Here is a 20,290-nt window from a genome sequence, read left to right as displayed (position 1 = left end):
ATCATGTAAGTTGTCATTGCTTAATATGTATGTATTAATAAATTGTTTTAAAACATTAGAAAATTTATTCCTTCCCACTTCTTTCTCATCTTTTACTATATTTCTGAATTTACAGTATTTTTCATTGTTGAAAAGATCATATTTCTTTATAACAAAATTTCTGTATAATGAATTTTTTCAAGGGAGCGATCGATTTCGTTATATGGAGGTCCGACTGTACATCCAGAAATTTTGGAAAGGATCTGAGCTACTGTTCGAAATTTATCACTGAAAATTTCAAAAATTTTCAGTGATGATTCAACTTTTATTTTTTTAATGATGCTGAACATCTGAAACTACTCTCATTTATATATACAGTGAAACTCAGTAATATTGGAAGCATGTTGATACTCAGACATAAGGAACGCAGAATTTGAATATGCTGAATACAATGTGGAAAGGAGAGGGATGGAGGAGCTGTGTGCTTGGTTAAGAAGTACATAAAATCTAAGGTAGTGCACCCAGATGATGTGGGTGACCAGTGCAATATTGTGTCAGTTTGATGTAACATAAGCATTGGCAAAATGAAAACAAGAAAATGAGTAGGAGGCTGCTATATGCAAAAGACTGAGTATAATGAACAATTATACAGGCAAACAGAGTGGGACAACAAATCAGAATGTCTTATAATGGGGAATTTTAACTTTACAGATATTGATTGGAACTTGTGAGTTGGTCACTCATGCAGTAGTGTAATTTTTCTGAATTTATTGGATGACTTTACTATAGTAGCATGTTAGAGAGGCAACAGGAAAAATAGCACTTGATCTAATCATCAGCATTAAGAATATCTAGATAAAGGAACCACTGGGCAGCTGTGATTATAATATATTGAGGTGGAATTTTCTTAAAGATATAGCTATCAAAGGTGAAAGTAAGGGATTTTACTTTTGTAAAGGGGACTAAAATATTTGTAGACAATTTTTGAATTCCCTTAATTGGGACCAGTTACCAACTGCAAATTCAAATGGGAAGAATAGAAGCTACTAAGTTTTTATATCAACTAAGAGATATTATTCCTGGTTGGCCTAAATGGATATTAGATGAACCAATAGTGTTAGAGAAGAAAAATAGCATATAAATGCATATAAATTATCAGGTGATACAGATGCCTACAGTTCGTACAAAGTGGTCTGCAATCAATTCAATAAGGCAAATTCATTAGGCAAAAGATTATAAGAAGTCTGACTATGAATGCAAAGAAAGTAGGAAAGAATTCTCTGCTTATGATAACAACAAAAGGAAAGGGATGAACCAAATTGGCCCACTAGATATGAATGTCATAAGTTAATGATGCTTTCAGGTTTCTGATAAACTGAATAAATATTTTGCATCTCCATTTGCGTGGGAAGAAGTTTATAGGGATGGGAACACTAGAATTACACCAAGCTATAAATGGGAGCTAAATGATGTTGATATAACTGAGAAGAAAGTGCAAGAGAAATTGCTGAAGCTAAAAGTAAATAAGGCACCTGGGATCTATCCAGTTCAAACCTTTGTCCATGATTATGAGAGCATGCTTGGATTCAGGGGAGGTTCCTGTAGATTGGAGGTATTCACAAAGGGGAGCAAAGGGTGATGTGAGCAATTATAGACCATAAGCTTGACTTCTGTTCCAGAGAAAATAATTAAATCATGGTTAAAGAAATATTACAGGATAATCTTGGCAGGAATGCAATTATGCAGAAATCATGGCATAGATTTGTTAAGGGGAGAACTGGTCTGACCAATTTGGTGAACTACTGTGAAGGAGTAACAAATGATCTGGGTTAAAAAAATAATTTTGACATTGTATACTTAGAGTTAGTGAAGCTTTAGACGACTTACCTTCACATGTAAAAGACTGCCATCTTTTACATGTGAGGATAAGTTACTGCTATGGATAAACAAATAGTCGAGTGACAGAAGACAGGATGGTTATAAATGGGCATTGCTCTTCTTGGACTACTGTTATTAATGGAGTTCCCTGTGTTTCATTGTTGAGCCCACTAATATTTTCAATATTCATTAATAAATATTGTTGAAGGCATATAATGCTCAATGTCTAAGTTCGCAAGTGGGGTGAAAGTTGGCAGGGTGGTTAACGACAGTAATCAAGGTATGTTACCATAACAAGACCTAGAAATATTAGGCAGATGGGCTGACAAGTACAGTTAAAGGTTTAACATTGACAAATGCAAGGTACTTGATATGGGAATAAGTTATTCCAGGATAACATACCAGTTTATTGGTACCACACTCACAGTGGCAGAAAATGAATGAGAATTAGGGTTGATTGTACAGTCTGACAGAAATTCTCTGAGCAGTGCAGAAATAATACATATAAGGGGACATCAACTTAAATTGAGAAAGGATGGCTGTAGGATAGACATGCAAAAATATGCTTTCAGCCAGAAAATTTTGAAATAAATTTAAGGAAGCATTATACAAATTAGTATTAGTAATGGCCGCATTGTGCAAGAAAGCCTATGGCTTATGCTGCACCAGCCAAAAAAAAAAAAAAACCCCAAATAAAACAAAGATAAAAAACACTAATAATAAAAGAAAAGGAAATTAAACCTATCATCCTATGCGTTTCCCTCACCCGAAAGTACTATCCAGATGACTTTTGAATTTCCCCAAACTGTCAGCCTCTACCACCCATGTAGGCAACTTATTCCAGTAATTTATAACTCGCTGGCTAAAATAAAACTTCCTGCAGTCCAATCTAAACATTCACCCCCCGTAACTTGAATTTATGTCCCCTAGTTCTAGCATCATTTATAATGTTAAATTTCATCCTCGTTCGTTTTACTGATGCTTCTCAGAGCCTTAAACACCTCAATCAAATCTCCTCTAAGGTGTCTAGTTTCCAAACTCTGCAACCCACATATTCAAAGTCTTTCTTCATAAGGACGCCCTTTTGCCGATCTCACCAGGCGAATTACCAGTCTTTGCACCCTTTTAAGAAGCTCAGTCTTTCTTTAGGTGCAAGTCTCCATACTTGAACACAGTATTCCAAGTGTGGTCTAACAAAAGCCTTATATAATGGGATTATCACATCCCTATCTCTACTTACAAAAGTTTGATAGATCATCATCATGGGCCTTACTTGCAGCCTGTTTACAATGCTCAGAGAATTTCATGTCTGGCCGTATCGTAACACCCAAGTCCCTTTCCTCCAATACTGGGTTTAGTTGAACTCCACCAAGTGAGTAAGTTATTTTGGGATTACTGTTTCCCAGGAGTAATACTTTACACTTTGTTGGATTAAAGCATAGCTGCCATTTTTCTGACCATTCCGAAGTCTATATAGGTCTCTCTGAAGAAGCTCAGCTTGACAGTGATCATTAACTACTCTACCAATTTTAACATCATCATCATCTGCAAATTTAGACATCGCACCCTCTATCCCTTCATCGATGTCGTTTATGAAAATTAAAAATAACAGTTGTCCTAATACTGATCCTTAGGGAACCCCACTTCTTACATCAAACCAATCTGAGGAATAGCCATTTATCACAACCCTCTGCCTCCTGCCCTGAAGCCATCCTGATATCCATCTAAGGATTTTCCCAGTGATTCCAACCAGTTCCAGTTTATAAAGCAACCGCTCATGTGGGACTGAGTCAAAAGCTTTTTTGAAATCTAAATAAACAATGTCGAAATTATTCACTAAATTCAGCTGATGAGTGACCCTTTCAAAATAGCTAACCAGATTTGTTAAACATGATTTTCCCTTTACAAAACCATGCTGAGTATCCTTCAGAATTTCAATTCGATCCAAATGAACCTGAATTCCACCCTTGATCATTGCCTCCATGATTTTCCCTACCACTGAAGTCAGACTGACAGGTCAATAATTTCCCACTTCACTCTTAGAACCACCCTTAAATATGGGAGATACATTGGCACTTTTCCAATCCAACGGAATCTCCCCAGAGTCTAGTGATGCTCGCATAATTAGCCTCAATGGTTCAATGCACTCACTTTTTTTTTTATGAAAATCCCAAACACGAAAGGTATCAAAACCTATAGTACTTAGTACCGTGCATGGGTACTAAGCAAAGTGGTGGTATTTCACCGGTTGATGAAAGTCATCTACCACCTGGAAACTTGCCGCCTTCCTTAAGATTATAGGGTATATTCCATCAACTCCAGGAGCCTTACTGGCCTGTAGGCTCGAAAGTTTTTTCATTAAATAATCTTGCGAAATTTCAATATCATTAATTACATATTTTTCAACTTCGCTCCCACAAGTTCCCATTGGCACGAAAGGTTTTTTCTTCTGTAAATATCGATGCAAAATAACTGTTGAGTTCATCTGCAATGGCAGCTGGTGTATTTAATACTATCCCCTTTCTCTTATGTAAAGGTCCGATCTGATTTGTCCTGCTCTTCTATATATGCATTTATATATGTGAAGAATTCCTTATCTCCCCTCTTTGCTCTGTTTGCTAGCAGCGATTTCTCATAAACTACCTTTGCCTGTCAAACCTTTTCTGTGGCTCTATTACAGATCATCTTGTAGCTGTTATAGGCTTCAGTACTTTTTATTGCTCTATAACTTTTCCATGCCACCTTTTTCTGCTCAAGTGATGTGGCAACTTCACTATTCATGCAACTTGGAACCCTCCTCGCAGAGTATTTTTTTAATGGCAAATATGCATTCAAGGCATCTGTGATTAATGTTTTAAAAGCATACCACAGTTCTCATTGCAATATCTACCCAGTTAATAGAGGCTATGTAGTACCTTAAGCCATCGTAATTTCCTTTTCTGAAATTATAACCCATTCCTTTGCCTTTTACTACTGCTACCTCTCTCTTCATCATCCACCGTAGAACTCCATGAAAACTTCCTGCTACTGGTTCCTCTACTGTCAGCCCTGTTATGTCATCTGATTCATGGGTGATGATGGGGTCTAGGATATTCTTTTTTCTAGTACTTTCCCTGACATGTTGATACAAATAACAGTCATCTAGTTAATTCACACTAGCAAGGCTTTTGTGGATTTATTGGATGATTGTTTTCTACATCAGCATGTTCGGGAGGCAACTAGAGGGAGTAATACTCTTCACTTGATTACCAGTAGTGATTCTTCATGCATAAAGAATCTGCAGGTAAATGAACCACTAGGTGGCAGTGATCACAGTGTGCTGAAGTGGGATTTACTCAAAGAGGTAACTACCATTAGGGGTAAAGCGAAGGGTTATTGCTTTCGTAAAGGCGACTACGATGGACTGAGAGAGTATTTAAATTCTATACAGTGGGACCAACTGATGATGTTACCAACAGCAAATTCAAAATGGGAAGCATTCAAAGAACTTATCTTGGAAACTACTTGGCTTTACATACCAACTAAAAAATATTGTTCAAGGTTTAGGCCTAAGTTGATGTCAAATGAACTAATGAGACATATGGTAGAGAAGAAAAATGCATGGGATACATACAAATTAACACGTGACACAGAAGCCTATGATAGATACAAGTTGATCTGTAACCAAGTTACAAAGGAGGTTAGGCAGGCGAAGGCACATTACGAGAAATCTTTGGCAAGGGATGCAAAGAAAAACAGCAAAGAGTTCTTTACTTATGTAAACTCTAGAAGGAAGGGGATGAATCAGATTGGTCCACTTGATATCGATGGGTCAACTGTTGATGATCCTGCTCAGGTAGCTAACAAACTAAATGAATATTTTGCATCGATATTCACACATGAGGAGTTATTCAGCGAGGGGAATGCCAGAGGTGTATTCAACTCTGGCAGTAAGCTAGAGAATCTTGTAATAACTGAGAGTAAAGTGGAGGAGAAATTGTTGAAGATAAATACAAGAAAGGCACCTGGGGTGGATGGGATCTATCCAGATATATTGAAGGAGGCAGCAAAGGAAGTAAGCAAACCCTTAGCCATAATTATGAGAGCTTCCTTGGACTCAGGGGAAGTACCCATGAACTGGAGATGTGCAAATGTGACCCCAATTCACAAAGGAGGATCAAAGGGCGACACAAGTAATTATAGACCTGTTAGTTAACTTCTGTTCCCATAAAATTAATGGAGGCACTGGTTAAAGAAGCACTGCAGGATCATCTAGTCAAGACTTCAGTTATATCTCAGACACAGCATGGTTTTGTTAAGGGGAAGTCTTGCCTGACCAATTTGATTGGATATTATGATGCAGTCACAAAAGAACTGGATGCAGGGAATAGCTTTGATATTATATACTTGGATCTTAGAAAGGCTTTTGATACTGTTGCACATGGAAGACTGCTGCACATTTTGGAGCAGTGTGGCATTGAAGGCAAATTGCTGCTATGGATAAAGGGATGGTTGAGGGGGAGAAGACAGAGAATGGTAATCAATGGACACTGCTCATCGTGGACTAATGTTATTAGTGGAGTCCCTTAGGGTTCATTTTTGGGTCCATTATTGTTTTCTGTATTTATAAATGATATTAATGATGGTATATCAAGCTTAATGTCCAAGTTTGCAGACGATACGAAGGTTGGCAGGGTTGTCAAGGACACTACTGACACTATGCTACTGCAACAGGATCTGGAAAGGTTGAGCAGATGGGCTGAGAGGTGGCAAATGAAGTTTAACATTGACAAATGTAAAGTACTACACATGGGAAACAGCAACCCCAGATCAACGTATCAACTCTGTGGTACTACACTGACAGTGGTAGAGAATGAAAGGGACCTGGGGGTGGTTCTGCAGTCAGATATGAAGTTTTCTGAGCAGTGCAGATGGGCTGCAAGAGTAGCTCATGGTATACTGTCGATGATATATAGGAATTTTTCTAGCAGGGATAAGGAGGTGATTATTCCCTTGTATAAGGCAATGATCAGGCCACACCTAGAGTACTGTATACAGGTCTGGAGGCCTCATTTCAAGAAGGATGTAGAGATGCTGGAACGAGTACAGAGAAGGGCAACAAGATTGGTGAATGGAACAAAGGGGTGCTCTTACGAAGAAAGGCCTAAGTTTTGCAAATTACAGTGTCTGGAAACTAGGCACCTGCGAGGTGATCTGATAGAGGTGTATAAAGCCTTGAATGGTTTGAGCATGGTCAGTGCTGATGGGATTCTTCCTCTTGCTCAGAATAATCACCTGAGAGGGCATAAATTCAAATTGAGGAAAGACAGATGTAGGATAGACGTGAGGAAATTTGCCATTAGCCAGCGGGTGGTTGGTTGGTGGAACAGACTTCCATCCCTTGTCGTGGAAGTTGATAGCCTAAATAAGTTTAAGGCTCAGCTGGACAGGTATTTCGAACGAACAGAGGGGTGAAGTGGAAGTGGTTATTTTTTATTTATTTATTTATTTTTTTTTTTGGCTGATGCTGCATAAGCTTGCTTTCTTGCATCAAATGCCTCTACTAATGCTAATGCTAATTTAAAAATTTTGTCCCCCATGTCGAGTTTCCTTCTCATTTTCTCGAATCAATTAGAGGCAAATTGAAATCACCCATAATAAGACATTGACGCTTACTTGCCTATTCCATTTGCATGTAGGGGCTTTCGTCATAATCTTCACAATCACCTGGTCTGTAGATTACTGCTACTCGCATTATACCTTTGTTTCCAACTATCTCACACCATACAGATTCTATAATAGCACGTGAAACATCTGAATCCGGGAAAGATATCGTCGCACACAGGCTGCTTCTGATAAGAAGCATTACCCCACCACCCCTTCTATCTACCCTATCCTTCCTAAATACATTATACAAGCCGTACTGAAACTCCTCGTCCCCTATTTCCAGGTGGCACCATGTTTCTGTAAGCCCTATCATGCTCCGCGCTACTTGTTTTAACCAGCAGTTCAAATTCCTTAATTTTATTGATGACACTTCTAACATTACTATATAAACAATGAAGACTTACTGTTCTTGTATATTTAACAACCCTAACACAACCCTTGAAGTTTTTTAGGCTCTCTTCCCTGGCATTAGCTACCCACTCACTTGAAACGTTTCTGCCCCAGAACATCTAGATAATATGTCCAGTTGGGGAAACATAAGAACTCTTGAGGTATGCAAGAGTTACTTTGACCAATATTATCAGATAAACGCATGTCAGTATTACCCACATCACCCTCCCCTAACTAGCAGTTTCCCTGAACCTTTAAGGTATACTCAATAATACTGGCAAAAACGTTTGCACCACCTTTGTTTATGTGTATCCCGTCTCTACAAAACAAATTCCTTCTACCTACAACTGTGGGCAAAGCTGATAGAAATTTCCCCCAAAAAGCCTTGCAGAGTCCTTCAAGTCTTGAGTTAATCCACAAGGCTTTTAACATATAATATCTCCTATCATGTCTGGGCAAAATTGCAGACACATAGACATTTGTGGCCTAGCTCACGGCATTTCCTCAGCATGGTCTTGTATTTTTTCAACCAATCGTCAGATCGTGTGCATTTAATGTCATTAGTTCCCACGTGAATAATAATATTCTCTTTACCGCTTTTAAAATCTGACAATCTGTTGGTGACATCATTAATAGTTGCTCCCAGCAGACACCCTGGTTCTACTCCGCCTATCCTTATTACAAAAAATATTCTATTCCCCATTTCCCTGACAATAGTCTCCTAATAAAACAAAGTCCTTTTGAACCAGTGTAGTTTGCACTTGGTTTTTCTGTTTTGAGACCCAAATCAGGAGTGCATCACTTGGTAGATTGCTGGAGTCTTGAGTCCCCAACAAGCTCCCAGATGCATTATTCTCGAGGGCAAGCACCCATTTTTTTCAGTGACTCAAATTGTTCCATCAGTACACCAAATTGTAATTTAAGATCAGTGCACTCCTTACATCAATCACAAAGAAAAGAATCCCCAGGTGAGCTATGATTAGTCACGAGGTTGACCTTGGAAAACATTCCACAGGTTCTGCAATGGATTAAATCATGACTCACACATAAATAGCCATCAGCTATTTCCGTGTGAGTCACGATACCCCGTGACATGCCTAACCACCCTAAGGTGGGTTAGGCATGTCAATCACTGCTACTCGCAATGATCAGTCGGAAGGGGTACCCGCTTGTAAACATTAACCAAATAAAATAATACTAACCAACTACAGGCAGTTCCCGCTTTACGAGTTCCTGGGTTTACAAGCCCTTTTTTTCAAAAAAGTATCAACAGAATCAAAAATATCAATATTAATTGCAATAAATAACTGCTAAATATTCATAAATAGAGCATTTCAAACCACGTGCATAGCTATACAATACATTAATACACTGCGTGCATTTGAAATACTGTATTTATGAATGTTTAGCATTTATTTATTGCAATTAATGTTGATATTTTCGATTCTGTTAATATTTGATATTTGTTGATTCTTTGCTTAAGGTGGGTTAGGCATGTCAATCACTGCTACTCGCAATGATCAGTCGGAAGGGGTACCCGCTTGTAAACATTAACCAAATAAAATAATACTAACCAACTACAGGCAGTTCCCGCTTTACGAGTTCCTGGGTTTACAAGCCCTTTTTTTCAAAAAAGTATCAACAGAATCAAAAATATCAATATTAATTGCAATAAATAACTGCTAAATATTCATAAATAGAGCATTTCAAACCACGTGCATAGCTATACAATACATTAATACACTGCGTGCATTTGAAATACTGTATTTATGAATGTTTAGCATTTATTTATTGCAATTAATGTTGATATTTTCGATTCTGTTAATATTTGATATTTGTTGATTCTTTGCTGGTTCTTTAAATCCTTAAAAAATTATCAATAAACTGATGTTTATACAAAATGAGAAGCTGTCATTAATATTGCTAACCAATTGAAGCTTGAGGTTTCTACAACTGACGTTACTAATCTGCTTGAAACACACAATGGAGAGCTTACAAATGAAGACCTCCTTAAAATGACAAAATGTAAAGAAGCTGAGATAGAAGATTTAACAGCTGAAACTTCTGTTCATTACTTCACTCTCAAGGGGCTTGAGAAAGCTTTTTACCACATAGAAAAAGCAATTGAGATTTTCGAGTCACAAGATTAAAATTTTGAGCACACTAGAAAAGTTGCTATAGATTTTAAAAAATGCTTATGCATGCTATTGTGAAATTTATAAAGAAAAGAGAAGCCTGCCTTGGAAACAAACGACTCTGGAAGCATTTCCGAAGAAGAAAACGACTCCTTGTGCTTCCAACAAACCAATGAGTGCCGAGCCAACAACGAGTGAAGAACCATCAGCGAGTGTGCATGTCGACGGTGAAGAATAAACATTCTTTTTAACATTTGTATGACATAAATAATTTCTTTATTATTATAATTTGCCTGATTTTTAAAGGCTATGTTTTCATTTCTTTGGATAAATAAATCATGGTTTAAGCGTAAACTATTGTTTGGTTCACCTTTATTTAACATTACTATGGTCAAATTTCATTGTTGAGAACGTAACTCTGTATTTAATATTACATCTAAGGGATATAAATTCCAGCTTTACGAGCACACACTAGGAACAAATTAGCTCGTAAAGTCAGGAACTACCTGTATTGATGAAAATAGCACTGGGTTCAGTCAGTGTGCTGATATCAAGCAGTTAATTTCTGTGTGTTTACTTTTACAACACTTGTTTATTGCATACTTAAGAATGACTACATGTCACAGCACTTGGGTGCCATTCGAAACGTATATTCATGAGCAACAGTGAACATGTTAACTTTGGATTACAACTAGACCTTGCAATTTACTAACATTAAAACGTAATTGCTATTTATTGGGCTACTTATATAATTTATCTAAGTTTTGTTGTAGAAACATCTTGATTTTTGTTAACAACCCTGCCCATCTTAATACTATCAGAAAATTTTGGCATAAAACTTGTGATATTCTCATTGGTGATATTGTCTTGATGGACCCTCTCATAACACTGGTGCCGACCGGGCTAGCCGAGTGGGTAAAGTACCTGCCCGGCAACCCAAAGGTCGCGGGTTCGATTCCCGCCTCGGGCTTGGATCAAAGTACTGCAAAAACCTTGGGAGGTGCAATATGGCCACAGAAGCCGATGCGCCAACAACTACCAAATCAAAAAATAAAAAAATAAAAAAAATAACACTGGTGTGTTCAGAGCACTGTGGTTATATTTGGTCTGGTGCAAAGTTTACATCCTGTAACTTCAAACCAAACAGGTTAAATGTAATGGTACTCACTTGATGTCTTTAGAAATGTAGTTACTTCAAAATTTAATTTATTTAATGAAATGTGTTGCTTGGTATTTTTGCATAATCTCTTTAGATGGCTAATAGCTGATTATCAGTTTACATAACCATGATATCTACTTGATTGATATGATGGCTAGTAATGCATCAAAATATTTTTTTGTTTAAGCATCTGGTAATATTCAATACAGTTATTAAATTTAATATTTAACTGATAGCTGTCCCAAATTATCATTCATTGTATGTTTTCACACCTCAAATCCAGAGAAGAAATAAATAGCACTTTTGTTTCCAATTGCAGAGATTCAGTATAAATTATCTCATCATGTCATTAAATTAATTTTAATTTGGATTTTTTTTTTTTATTAGTTCAAAAAAAATAATTTGTTCACCTTGAACCACTTACGTAGAGTTTCATGTAATATTTGCAGGTGTATAAAGCTACTGCTGATATTAACAAAGCTAAGGCCATGTTCGATAAATATTCCAAAGTAAGTGAGGATGGACCTTTCCTAAGGTATAGGAGTATTGTGCTGGATCGGAAGAAGCCACGTAAAATGTTTGTCCAAGCAAATGCCTTTTTAGAAGGTAAGAAAATTAAAATATTTTTTGTTAATAATTATTACAATACTGTAGTTCATAATATGAATTTTTAGTAAAAGATTATCTATACAGTCGGTCCTCGTATAACATGTGTTTGCATTACACGAATTCGATCATACACGATTTATAAATAGGGGAACGTTATCTTATATAACACGAACCGAATTCGCTTATACACGATTCGCCTTTGTGTTTACAAGAAATGGCAGTCGAATGCGGAATCACCCCAACTGAACGCAACACGATAGGAACGAAGAAGATTCTGAAAATCTATTTATGTGTTTTATATCAGTGAAGGGGAAACACATTTCACCATAATAACGTAAAAACCAACACAATTCCAGCTATCGATATAATCGCAAATGCAATTAGATGGAGTTTACTACCAGTTTATAACAGATTCCACTAGCAGAAACGCAACTGGAAATTGTTTTTATTGTTTTATGGTAGTAACCCCCAGAAATGTGCTTTAGTAAAATGTGAGGTGTTAATAGTGTATCTCGGCCTTTACGGTGTTGTTTATTCAGTTGCTACACGCGCGCAGCTTTGTTTCTGTGTATCAAGCGTGCCTCCTCGTTTTGTAATTGTGCTTTATTCCCTAAAAATTAGTAAAATACTTAAAAAGTGTGAAAAGGAAGCGTCCTGGCTAAGACACTGCAGATTCAGAGAGAGAAAAAAAAGAAGCAATATCGATAAACAGAGGCGGACTGGGTCAAAAATTCTTACCCGGGAAAATTTGTAGTGGCCTCATACTACGGTTTATGGCCAAAATCACACTGGCCTCCGGCCCACCGTGGTTTCCCCCGTAAGGCTTATGGCCAGTCCGCTTCTGTCGATAGAGAAAAAATATGAAATTGTGAAACGCTTTGAGTGAAATGAAAGACCATGTGATATTGCACATGCTACAGACCTAAATGAGGCAACGCGGAGAATTACAAAGAATGCGGAGAAAATAAAAACAACTTTCATAGCGGGAACAACTCAAAGTGTAATTAAAATCCATTAGATTAAGACACAAGAATTGGAAGAGATGGAACGGCTGTCATCTCTTTGGATAGAAAATCAAACAAAAAGCAAGTTTGCTTACGATAGAAGCAAAAGCATTAGCAATATTTTATTACGACTTACGTATTATAATTTATACTTACGTATTATAAAATACGTATTTTATTACGACTATTTTATTTAATATAATAAATTTTTTACGAATAAAATACGTATTTTATCCGTAAAAATGCTTTTTTAGTATTAAAAAAATACTAAAAATACTTTATTATAATATAATATTATTTTTATTACGTATTTTAATCGTTATAAAATACGTAAGTATTTTATAACGATTAAAATTACCCGATTATTTATTGTGTTTGGTAATGTTTTGGTTCCAAATGTGTGTTCAATCTTGGGTGGTCGGCACCTAACCCTACTTTTCCCATAGGGCCTGTTGTTTATATCGCACGATTTTGCATTGCACGAGGGTTTCTAGGAACGCAACTATCGTGCTATACGAGGACAGACTGTACTTTTCTATTATCGATGCAAGATAAAATACTTATACTCCAAATTGCCATTTCAAAGTTAAGTGGAATTCTTAGTACGTAGGAATAAAATGAATAATACATTTATAGGCCTGACGTAGCCATGTGGTCAAGGGCGCAAGTGCAGTAGCACACATTCTTTGAGTGGACCGGGGTTCAAGCCCGCGACTGCTAAATACGATTAACATTTGTATTGATTGATTTATTGTAAACTCCACTGACCTGGTGGTCGTGCCGGAGTATAAACAAGAACATTTATTTTAGTTTTGTGGGAGGGCACTCAGTGTTTGCATGAAGCATAATTTTTGATATCTGATGGTTTCAAGTTTTGATTTATGCTGCTACCTTGCTAGGAAGTTTTTTACCATAGCATTTTTCTGCTCAGCATTGAGTTAGGTATTTTCGTTTTGTGAATTTCCTCACCCAGGCTCTGGTTTCAATATCACAAACAGAAACCAGAGTACATATACATCATATACAGTCCAAAAAAAAAAAAAAAAAATAATAATAAATAAATAAAATAATAAGAAAAAAGAGTTTGGGTATATTCGTTATTCAGAAGTTTATCTGGAAACTAGTGCTATCTAGATGAGAGCTTATTTAGAAGACCTTTATATCAAACATGGTCAAAAGTCTTTAAATTTCAAGAGCAAGTGCTTGAGTTTCACCAAACCTTTCCATTGTATTTTCTGAATGGGTAACATAAGCCAGAATATCATCAATGAAGCTACACTGAAAGAATCCATATTGGCAATCATTGATCTGATGGAAGGTTTCTCCATTACTTTAGAATGAGTGGAAGTGAGTGCAGTGGGATGATAATTGGATGGAAGAGATTTGTCATCCTTTTTTTAGGAACTGGCTGGATATGAGCAAATTTCGAAGCAGAAGAAAAAACACTAATGGAATAAGAAAGTGTAAAAAGGTGACAGAACAAGACTAAGATCAGGAGCACAGATTTTAATAAAAATGGAGAAATACCAGCAGAATCTGGAGCTTTCTTGGCATCAAGACTGTTCAAAATTCTTCTGACATCAGTCTTCTCCCACTCATTTTGACGGAAGACCACAGGAGGCACTGAATGGAGTGCTCCAGGAATGGTAGGAAGTGGTTTACCGAGATCATCAATACAAGAGTTAGAAGAACAGTAGGATATTGGCAGGTTGGCTTTATCTTTAGCTGAGTTGGCAGTAGAATCATCCAGTTTTACTACAGATGGGCAAAAGTTGTGACTAATACTTTGGAAACAGACCAGAATTCCTGACTACCATTTGAAGAAGAAGCAATTTTTGTACTCTTAGCCTGTTCAGAATTTAATTTGGACTGATTAATAACTGCTTTACAATTGTTGCAAGCTTTTGGTGTAGGCAGCAAATGGAACTGAAGATTTGGAAACAAGCCAATTACGATATGCAACACTCTTCTCTTATCATATTGGAAAACCAAAGTTTAGTAAAGGATGAAATTTTAAGGTGGAGTGTGGAATAAAGGATTTCATCCCTACAAGAATAATTTCACTGACATGATCTGAGCAAACAGTGACATCAGAAGGATTTAAAACAGTAATCCAACCAAGGAAAAGAAGAATATAAATCTCACAGTCATTCAGTTTTTTATTCTTATAATGCCAAACGGCAAGAGGCTGAAATGGCCACAAAAGAAAGGCTCCATTACAGAAGTTGTGATATAAGGTGCCTAGAGGACCACTCACCTTGATCATGTGCTTGGGAGGATTGTTTGTGAGAAAAAGATCAAGAGTTAGGAGTGTCTGGTATTCTGGTAGGCAATTGTACAATCTGTGCGAGGTCAGTAGGAGTTGATGTTAATATCAATTAGAAGTTGCAGCTAATTTCTATGATCTGAAATGTAGAATCAGCATGCTGATTTTACATTTCTGATGTTCATTCTAGATTGATATTTTGTTTTCACTGGAGCTTCTGTTGCAGTGTCAAATAGCAATCCTTTACATTCTTTTCCTTATATGCAAATCATGATATGAGATATTTACTTTGACAGTATTTTTAGTAATATACATACAGGTTAATTTGCATAACAATATTTTTAGTCAACACATTCCTTATTTGCATACTTTTCCTTTGGAAACCTGAGATAAAACTTATTTTCTTGTGTGTATACTTATCAAAACATTTTTTTTTTATTTTATTTATATTTACTACAAGAAAACTAGTATTGTTTTCCAGTTTTTCACAATAACACATTTCCCTCTTAGAAACATGGATGATTAATTACCATTTACTGATATCCCCACATCAAAGTTACAAATTCTTCAAAAATTTATTTAACTATTTAGAGAAAGAAAAGTTCTAATTGTAATCATTTTCTATATTATCTAATTTCTATGTTTATTTATTTTGAATTGTTTTTGTGTACTTTCAGGTGATAAAGTTGTTCTCAAAAATTATGATGCAACACATGAGGGTATGATAAAATCATGGATTGATCGCTTTGAAGGAGATGAGGTTGATGGCATCTTAACTGAAGAATGGGAAAAAAACCAGCCATATTTTGTTTGCTGATGCACTGTATTTATTGCAAAACACAGATATTCCTTTTAAAGTCATTTTTATATTTAAATATAAATAACAAAAACATTCCTTTTTCCGTCCTAATTTGGTATATGCAGTATGCTGCTTTTGTTCACTAATTTTGATGTAGTGTACAATTTTGTAATTCCTTGTAAAATTTTATTTTTGAAGTGTGGCTTTGCAGGCAAAATTTTTCCAAATAATAAAATGCGTTTTGCAGTAATATTGTGTGCTTACTTAATTTTAACAAAATTATTGTTTTCAATAACAACTAATAGAGGAAAACAATTTTCTATGTAGTCTTTTATAGTCAGCCAGTAAACTATAAAAACAGATTACTACAGATTTTGAATAACAAACAGTACCTTAACAAGTCTATTTTATCTGCTTTGTGCAAAAAATAAATAATACATTTGCACTATTTTCAATGTAAAAATTTATTTCATTGTACTTCATGCAAACTATAGATAACAATGCTGTGCCGTAGTGCTTAATACATTAGCATTAGTAAAGGCACATGATGCAAGAAATCAAGCTTATATAGTATCAGCAAAAAAAAAACCTAATTTCACCCATCCACTCACTCCAAATGTTCTGCCTTCAAACTATTTAAGCTATCAACAACTTCTACAACAGACAGATGGAAGTTTGTTCCAGCAATCAACCACCCACTGGATAAGGCAAACTTCCACACATTTATTCTACAACTGTCTTTCCTCAATTTGAATTTGTGCCCTTGCAGATGATTATTCTGGGCAAGAAGAAGAATCCTGTCGGCATTAAGCATGCTGAAACCTTTCAAGGCTTTATACACCTTGTGGGTGCCTAGTCTCCAGACACTGTAATTTGCAAAACTTAAGCATTTCTTCATAAGAGCAACCCTTTGTTCCATTCACTAATCTTGTTGCTCTTCTCTGTACTCCTTCCAGCAGCTCTACATCCTTCTTAAAATGAGGCCTCCAGACCTGTATACATAACTCAAGGTGTGGCTGACCATTGCCTTATACAAGGGGATAATCACTAATGATATTAAGAGTAGGAGACCGGCGGAATTACTTAGCAAGTACAGGTCACTGTTGAAAAAAAGCCGTCAATTAGGGTTGAATTGGAAAGTGTCTGCAATTCTGCCCAGACACGATAGGAGGGAGTATATGATGAGAGCCTTGTCGATCAATTCGGCCCTGGAGGGATTGTGCAAGGCTCAAGGGGTAGAATTTTTTTCAGCCTGGACTGTTCTTGTTAACAGGAGAGATTGCTTCTACAGGGATGGGATACACTTAAATAGAAAGGTTGCAAGAATTTTTGCTGATGCTGTCGAGGCAATGTTAGGAGGGTCGGAAAACTGCTAGTTCTGGGGGGGATACAAGGACTAATAAATTAACAGTAGCCACTGGTAGAGGTGGAAGTGATTCTTGCACTGCTTCTATTGACATGAGCAGAAGCCTGAAAAACAAGATGCAGGATATTTCAGAGACTGCTGGGAGTCATTGCGGTACAAGTAAACACATGGATTGTGTTAGGGTAGCTAGGAATAGAAACAGGTGCATGTATACCTGCGTGTACACCAATGCTAGGAGTTTGGTAAATAAATTTGATGAATTTGAGGTATTGCTCAAAACATCAAAGGCAGATATTGTTGGGATATCAGAGACGTGGTGTCACACAGATATAAGGAATGCGGAACTGGAATTTGGGGAATACAATGTGTATAGAAAGGATAGACAGGACAGGAGGGGAGGAGGGGTTATGCTATTAGTTAAGAAACACATAAAATCCAAGGAAGTGAAGCCAGTCGACATCGATGGACAGGGCAGTGTCGAGTCAGTTTGGTGTTGACATAAGCATAGGGAAATCAAAATTGAGAGTAGGAGTGTGCTATAGGCCTAATGACTTTGATGAGTATAATAAGATATTGTACAGGGAAATAGAGTGGGCCAGTAAATCAGAGAGTCTTATAATGGGGGATTTTAATTTCCCAGATATTGACTGGAATTTGTGTGTTGGTCACTCACACACTAGCAAGGCTTTTGTGGATTTATTGGATGATTGTTTTCTACATCAGCATGTTCGTGCGGCAACAAGAGGGAGCAATACTCTTGATCTGATTATCAGTAGTGATTCTTCATGCATTAAGAATCTGCAGATAAATGAACCACTAGGTGGCAGTGATCACAGTGTGTTGAAGTGGGATTTACTCTAGGAGGTAACTACCATCAGAGGTAAAGGGAAGGGTTTTTGTTTTCGTAAAGGCGACTATGATGGTCTGAGACAGTATTTAAATTCTATACAGTGGGACCAACTGATGATATTACCAACAGCAAACTCAAAATGGGAAGCATTCAAGGAACTAATCTTGGAAGCTACCAGGCTTTACATACCAACTAAGAAATATTGTTCAAGGTTTAGGCCTAAATGGTTGTCAGATGAACTAAGGAGACATGTGGCAGAGAAGAAAAATGCATGGATTACATACAAATTAATGGGTGACATGGAAGCCTATGACAGATAAAAGTTGGTCTGTAACCAAGTCACAAAGGAGATTAGGCAAGCAAAGGCAGACTACGAAAACTCCTTGGCAAAGGATGCAAAGAAAAACTGAAAAGAGTTCTTTACCTATTTAAACTCAAGAAGGAAAGGGATGAATCAGATTGGTCCACTGGATATTGATGGTTCAACAGTTGAGGATCCTGCTCAGGTGGCTAACAATCTAAACGAGTATTTTGCATCTACATTCACGCATGAGCAGTTATTCAGGAAGAAGAATGACGTAGGTAAAGTAAACATTGACAGTGAGCTAGATGATTTTGTAATAACTGAGAGGAAAGTGGAGGAGAGATTGTAGAGGATAAGCATAAAAAAGGCACCTGGGGCGGATGGGATCTATCCAGTTATATTAAAGGAGGCAGCAAAGGAAGTAAGCAAACCCTTAGCCATTATTATGAGAGCTTCTTTGGACTCAGGGGAGGTACCCATAGACTGGGGATGTGCAAATGTAACCCCAATTCACAAAGGAGGATCAAAGGCTGACACAAGTAATTATAGACCTGTTAGTTTAACTTCTGTTCCAGGTAAATTAATGGAGGCACTGGTTAAAGAAGCACTGCAGGATCATCTAGACAAGAATTCAGTTATAGCTCAGACACAGCATGGTTTTGTTAAGGGCAGGTCTTGCCTGACCAATTTGATTGGATACTATGATGTAGTCACAAAAGAACTGGATGCAGGGAATAACTTTGATATTATATATTTGGATCTTAGAAAGGCTTTTGATACTGTTGCACATGGAAGACTGCTGCACAAATTGGAGCAGTGTGGCACTGGAGGCCAATTGCTGCTATGGATAAGGGGATGGTTGAGTGGCAGAAGACAGAGTGGTAATCAATGGACACTGCTCAACGTGGACTAATGTTATTAGTGGAGTTCCTCAGGGTTCAGTGCTGGGTCCGTTGTTGTTTTCGGTGTTTATGAATGATATTGATGATGGTATATCAAGTTTAATGTCCACGTTTGCAGATGATACAAAGGTTGGCAGGGTTGTTAAGGACACTACTGACGCTATGCTGCTGCAACAGGATCTGGAAAGGTTGAACAGATGGGCTGAGAGGCGGCAAATGAAGTTTAACATTGACAAATGTAAAGTACTACGTATGGGAAACAGTAACCGCAGAGCAACGTATCAACTCTGCGGTACTACACTGACAGTGGTGGAGAATGAAAAGGACCTGGGGGTAATTGTGCAGGCAGATATGAAGTTCTCTGAGCAGTGCAGACGAGCTGCAAGAGTAGCTCATGGTGTCTTGTCAATGTTATACAGGAATTTTTCTAGCAGGAATAAGGAGGTGATTATTCCCTTGTATAAGGCAATGGTTAGGCCACATCTTGAGTACTGTATACAGGTCTGGAGGCCTCATTTCAAGAAGGATGTAGAGCTGCTTGAACGGGTACAGAGAAGGGCAACAAGATTAGTGAATGGAACAAAGGGTTGCTTTTACGAAGAAAGGCTTAAGTTTTGCAAATTACAGTCTGGAGACTAGGCACCGGCGAGGTGATCTGATAGAGGTGTATAAGGCTTTGAATGGTTTGAGCATGCTCAGTGCCAATGGGATTCTTCATCTTGCTCAGAATAATCACCTCAGAGGGCATAAATTCAAATTGAGGAAGGACGGATGTCGGATAGATGTGCGGAAATTTGCCTTTGGCCAGTGGGTGGTTGGTTGGTGGAACCGACTTCCATCACTTGTTGTTGAAGTTGATAGCCTAAACAAATTTAAGGCTCAACTGGACAGGTATTTCGAACGTACAGAGGGGTGAAATGGGAGTGGTGGTGTTTTTTTTTTTTTTTTTTTTGGCAGATGCTGAATAAGCTTGCTTTCTTGCATCATATGCCTCTACTAATGC

At 37.2% G+C, this 20,290-nt stretch overlaps 1 protein-coding gene across 4 annotated transcripts in view; it reads left to right on the top strand.

Annotated features, from left to right (window-relative positions):
- DppIII (dipeptidyl peptidase 3) overlaps window positions 1–16,115 on the top strand; it is a 168,574-nt gene extending 152,459 nt beyond the window's left edge. For all 4 annotated transcript variants that reach the window (XM_090376785.1, XM_090376784.1, XM_090376786.1 and 1 more), the window contains 2 exons: window positions 11,637–11,793; window positions 15,744–16,115. In XM_090376785.1, coding sequence (XP_090232911.1) covers window positions 11,637–11,793; window positions 15,744–15,883 — 297 coding nt within the window. In that variant the 3' untranslated portion in view covers window positions 15,884–16,115. The remainder of the gene's footprint in view (window positions 1–11,636; window positions 11,794–15,743) is intronic.
- Window positions 16,116–20,290: the final 4,175 nt, after the last annotated feature.

Source organism: Mastigoproctus giganteus, chromosome 6 (assembly GCF_048544385.1).
Source record: "Mastigoproctus giganteus isolate SK-2022 chromosome 6, ASM4854438v1, whole genome shotgun sequence".
Classification (NCBI taxonomy): domain Eukaryota; kingdom Metazoa; phylum Arthropoda; class Arachnida; order Uropygi; family Thelyphonidae; genus Mastigoproctus; species Mastigoproctus giganteus.
Note: the sequence above shows the minus strand (reverse complement) of the source record. Positions and strands in the feature narration are given on the sequence as shown.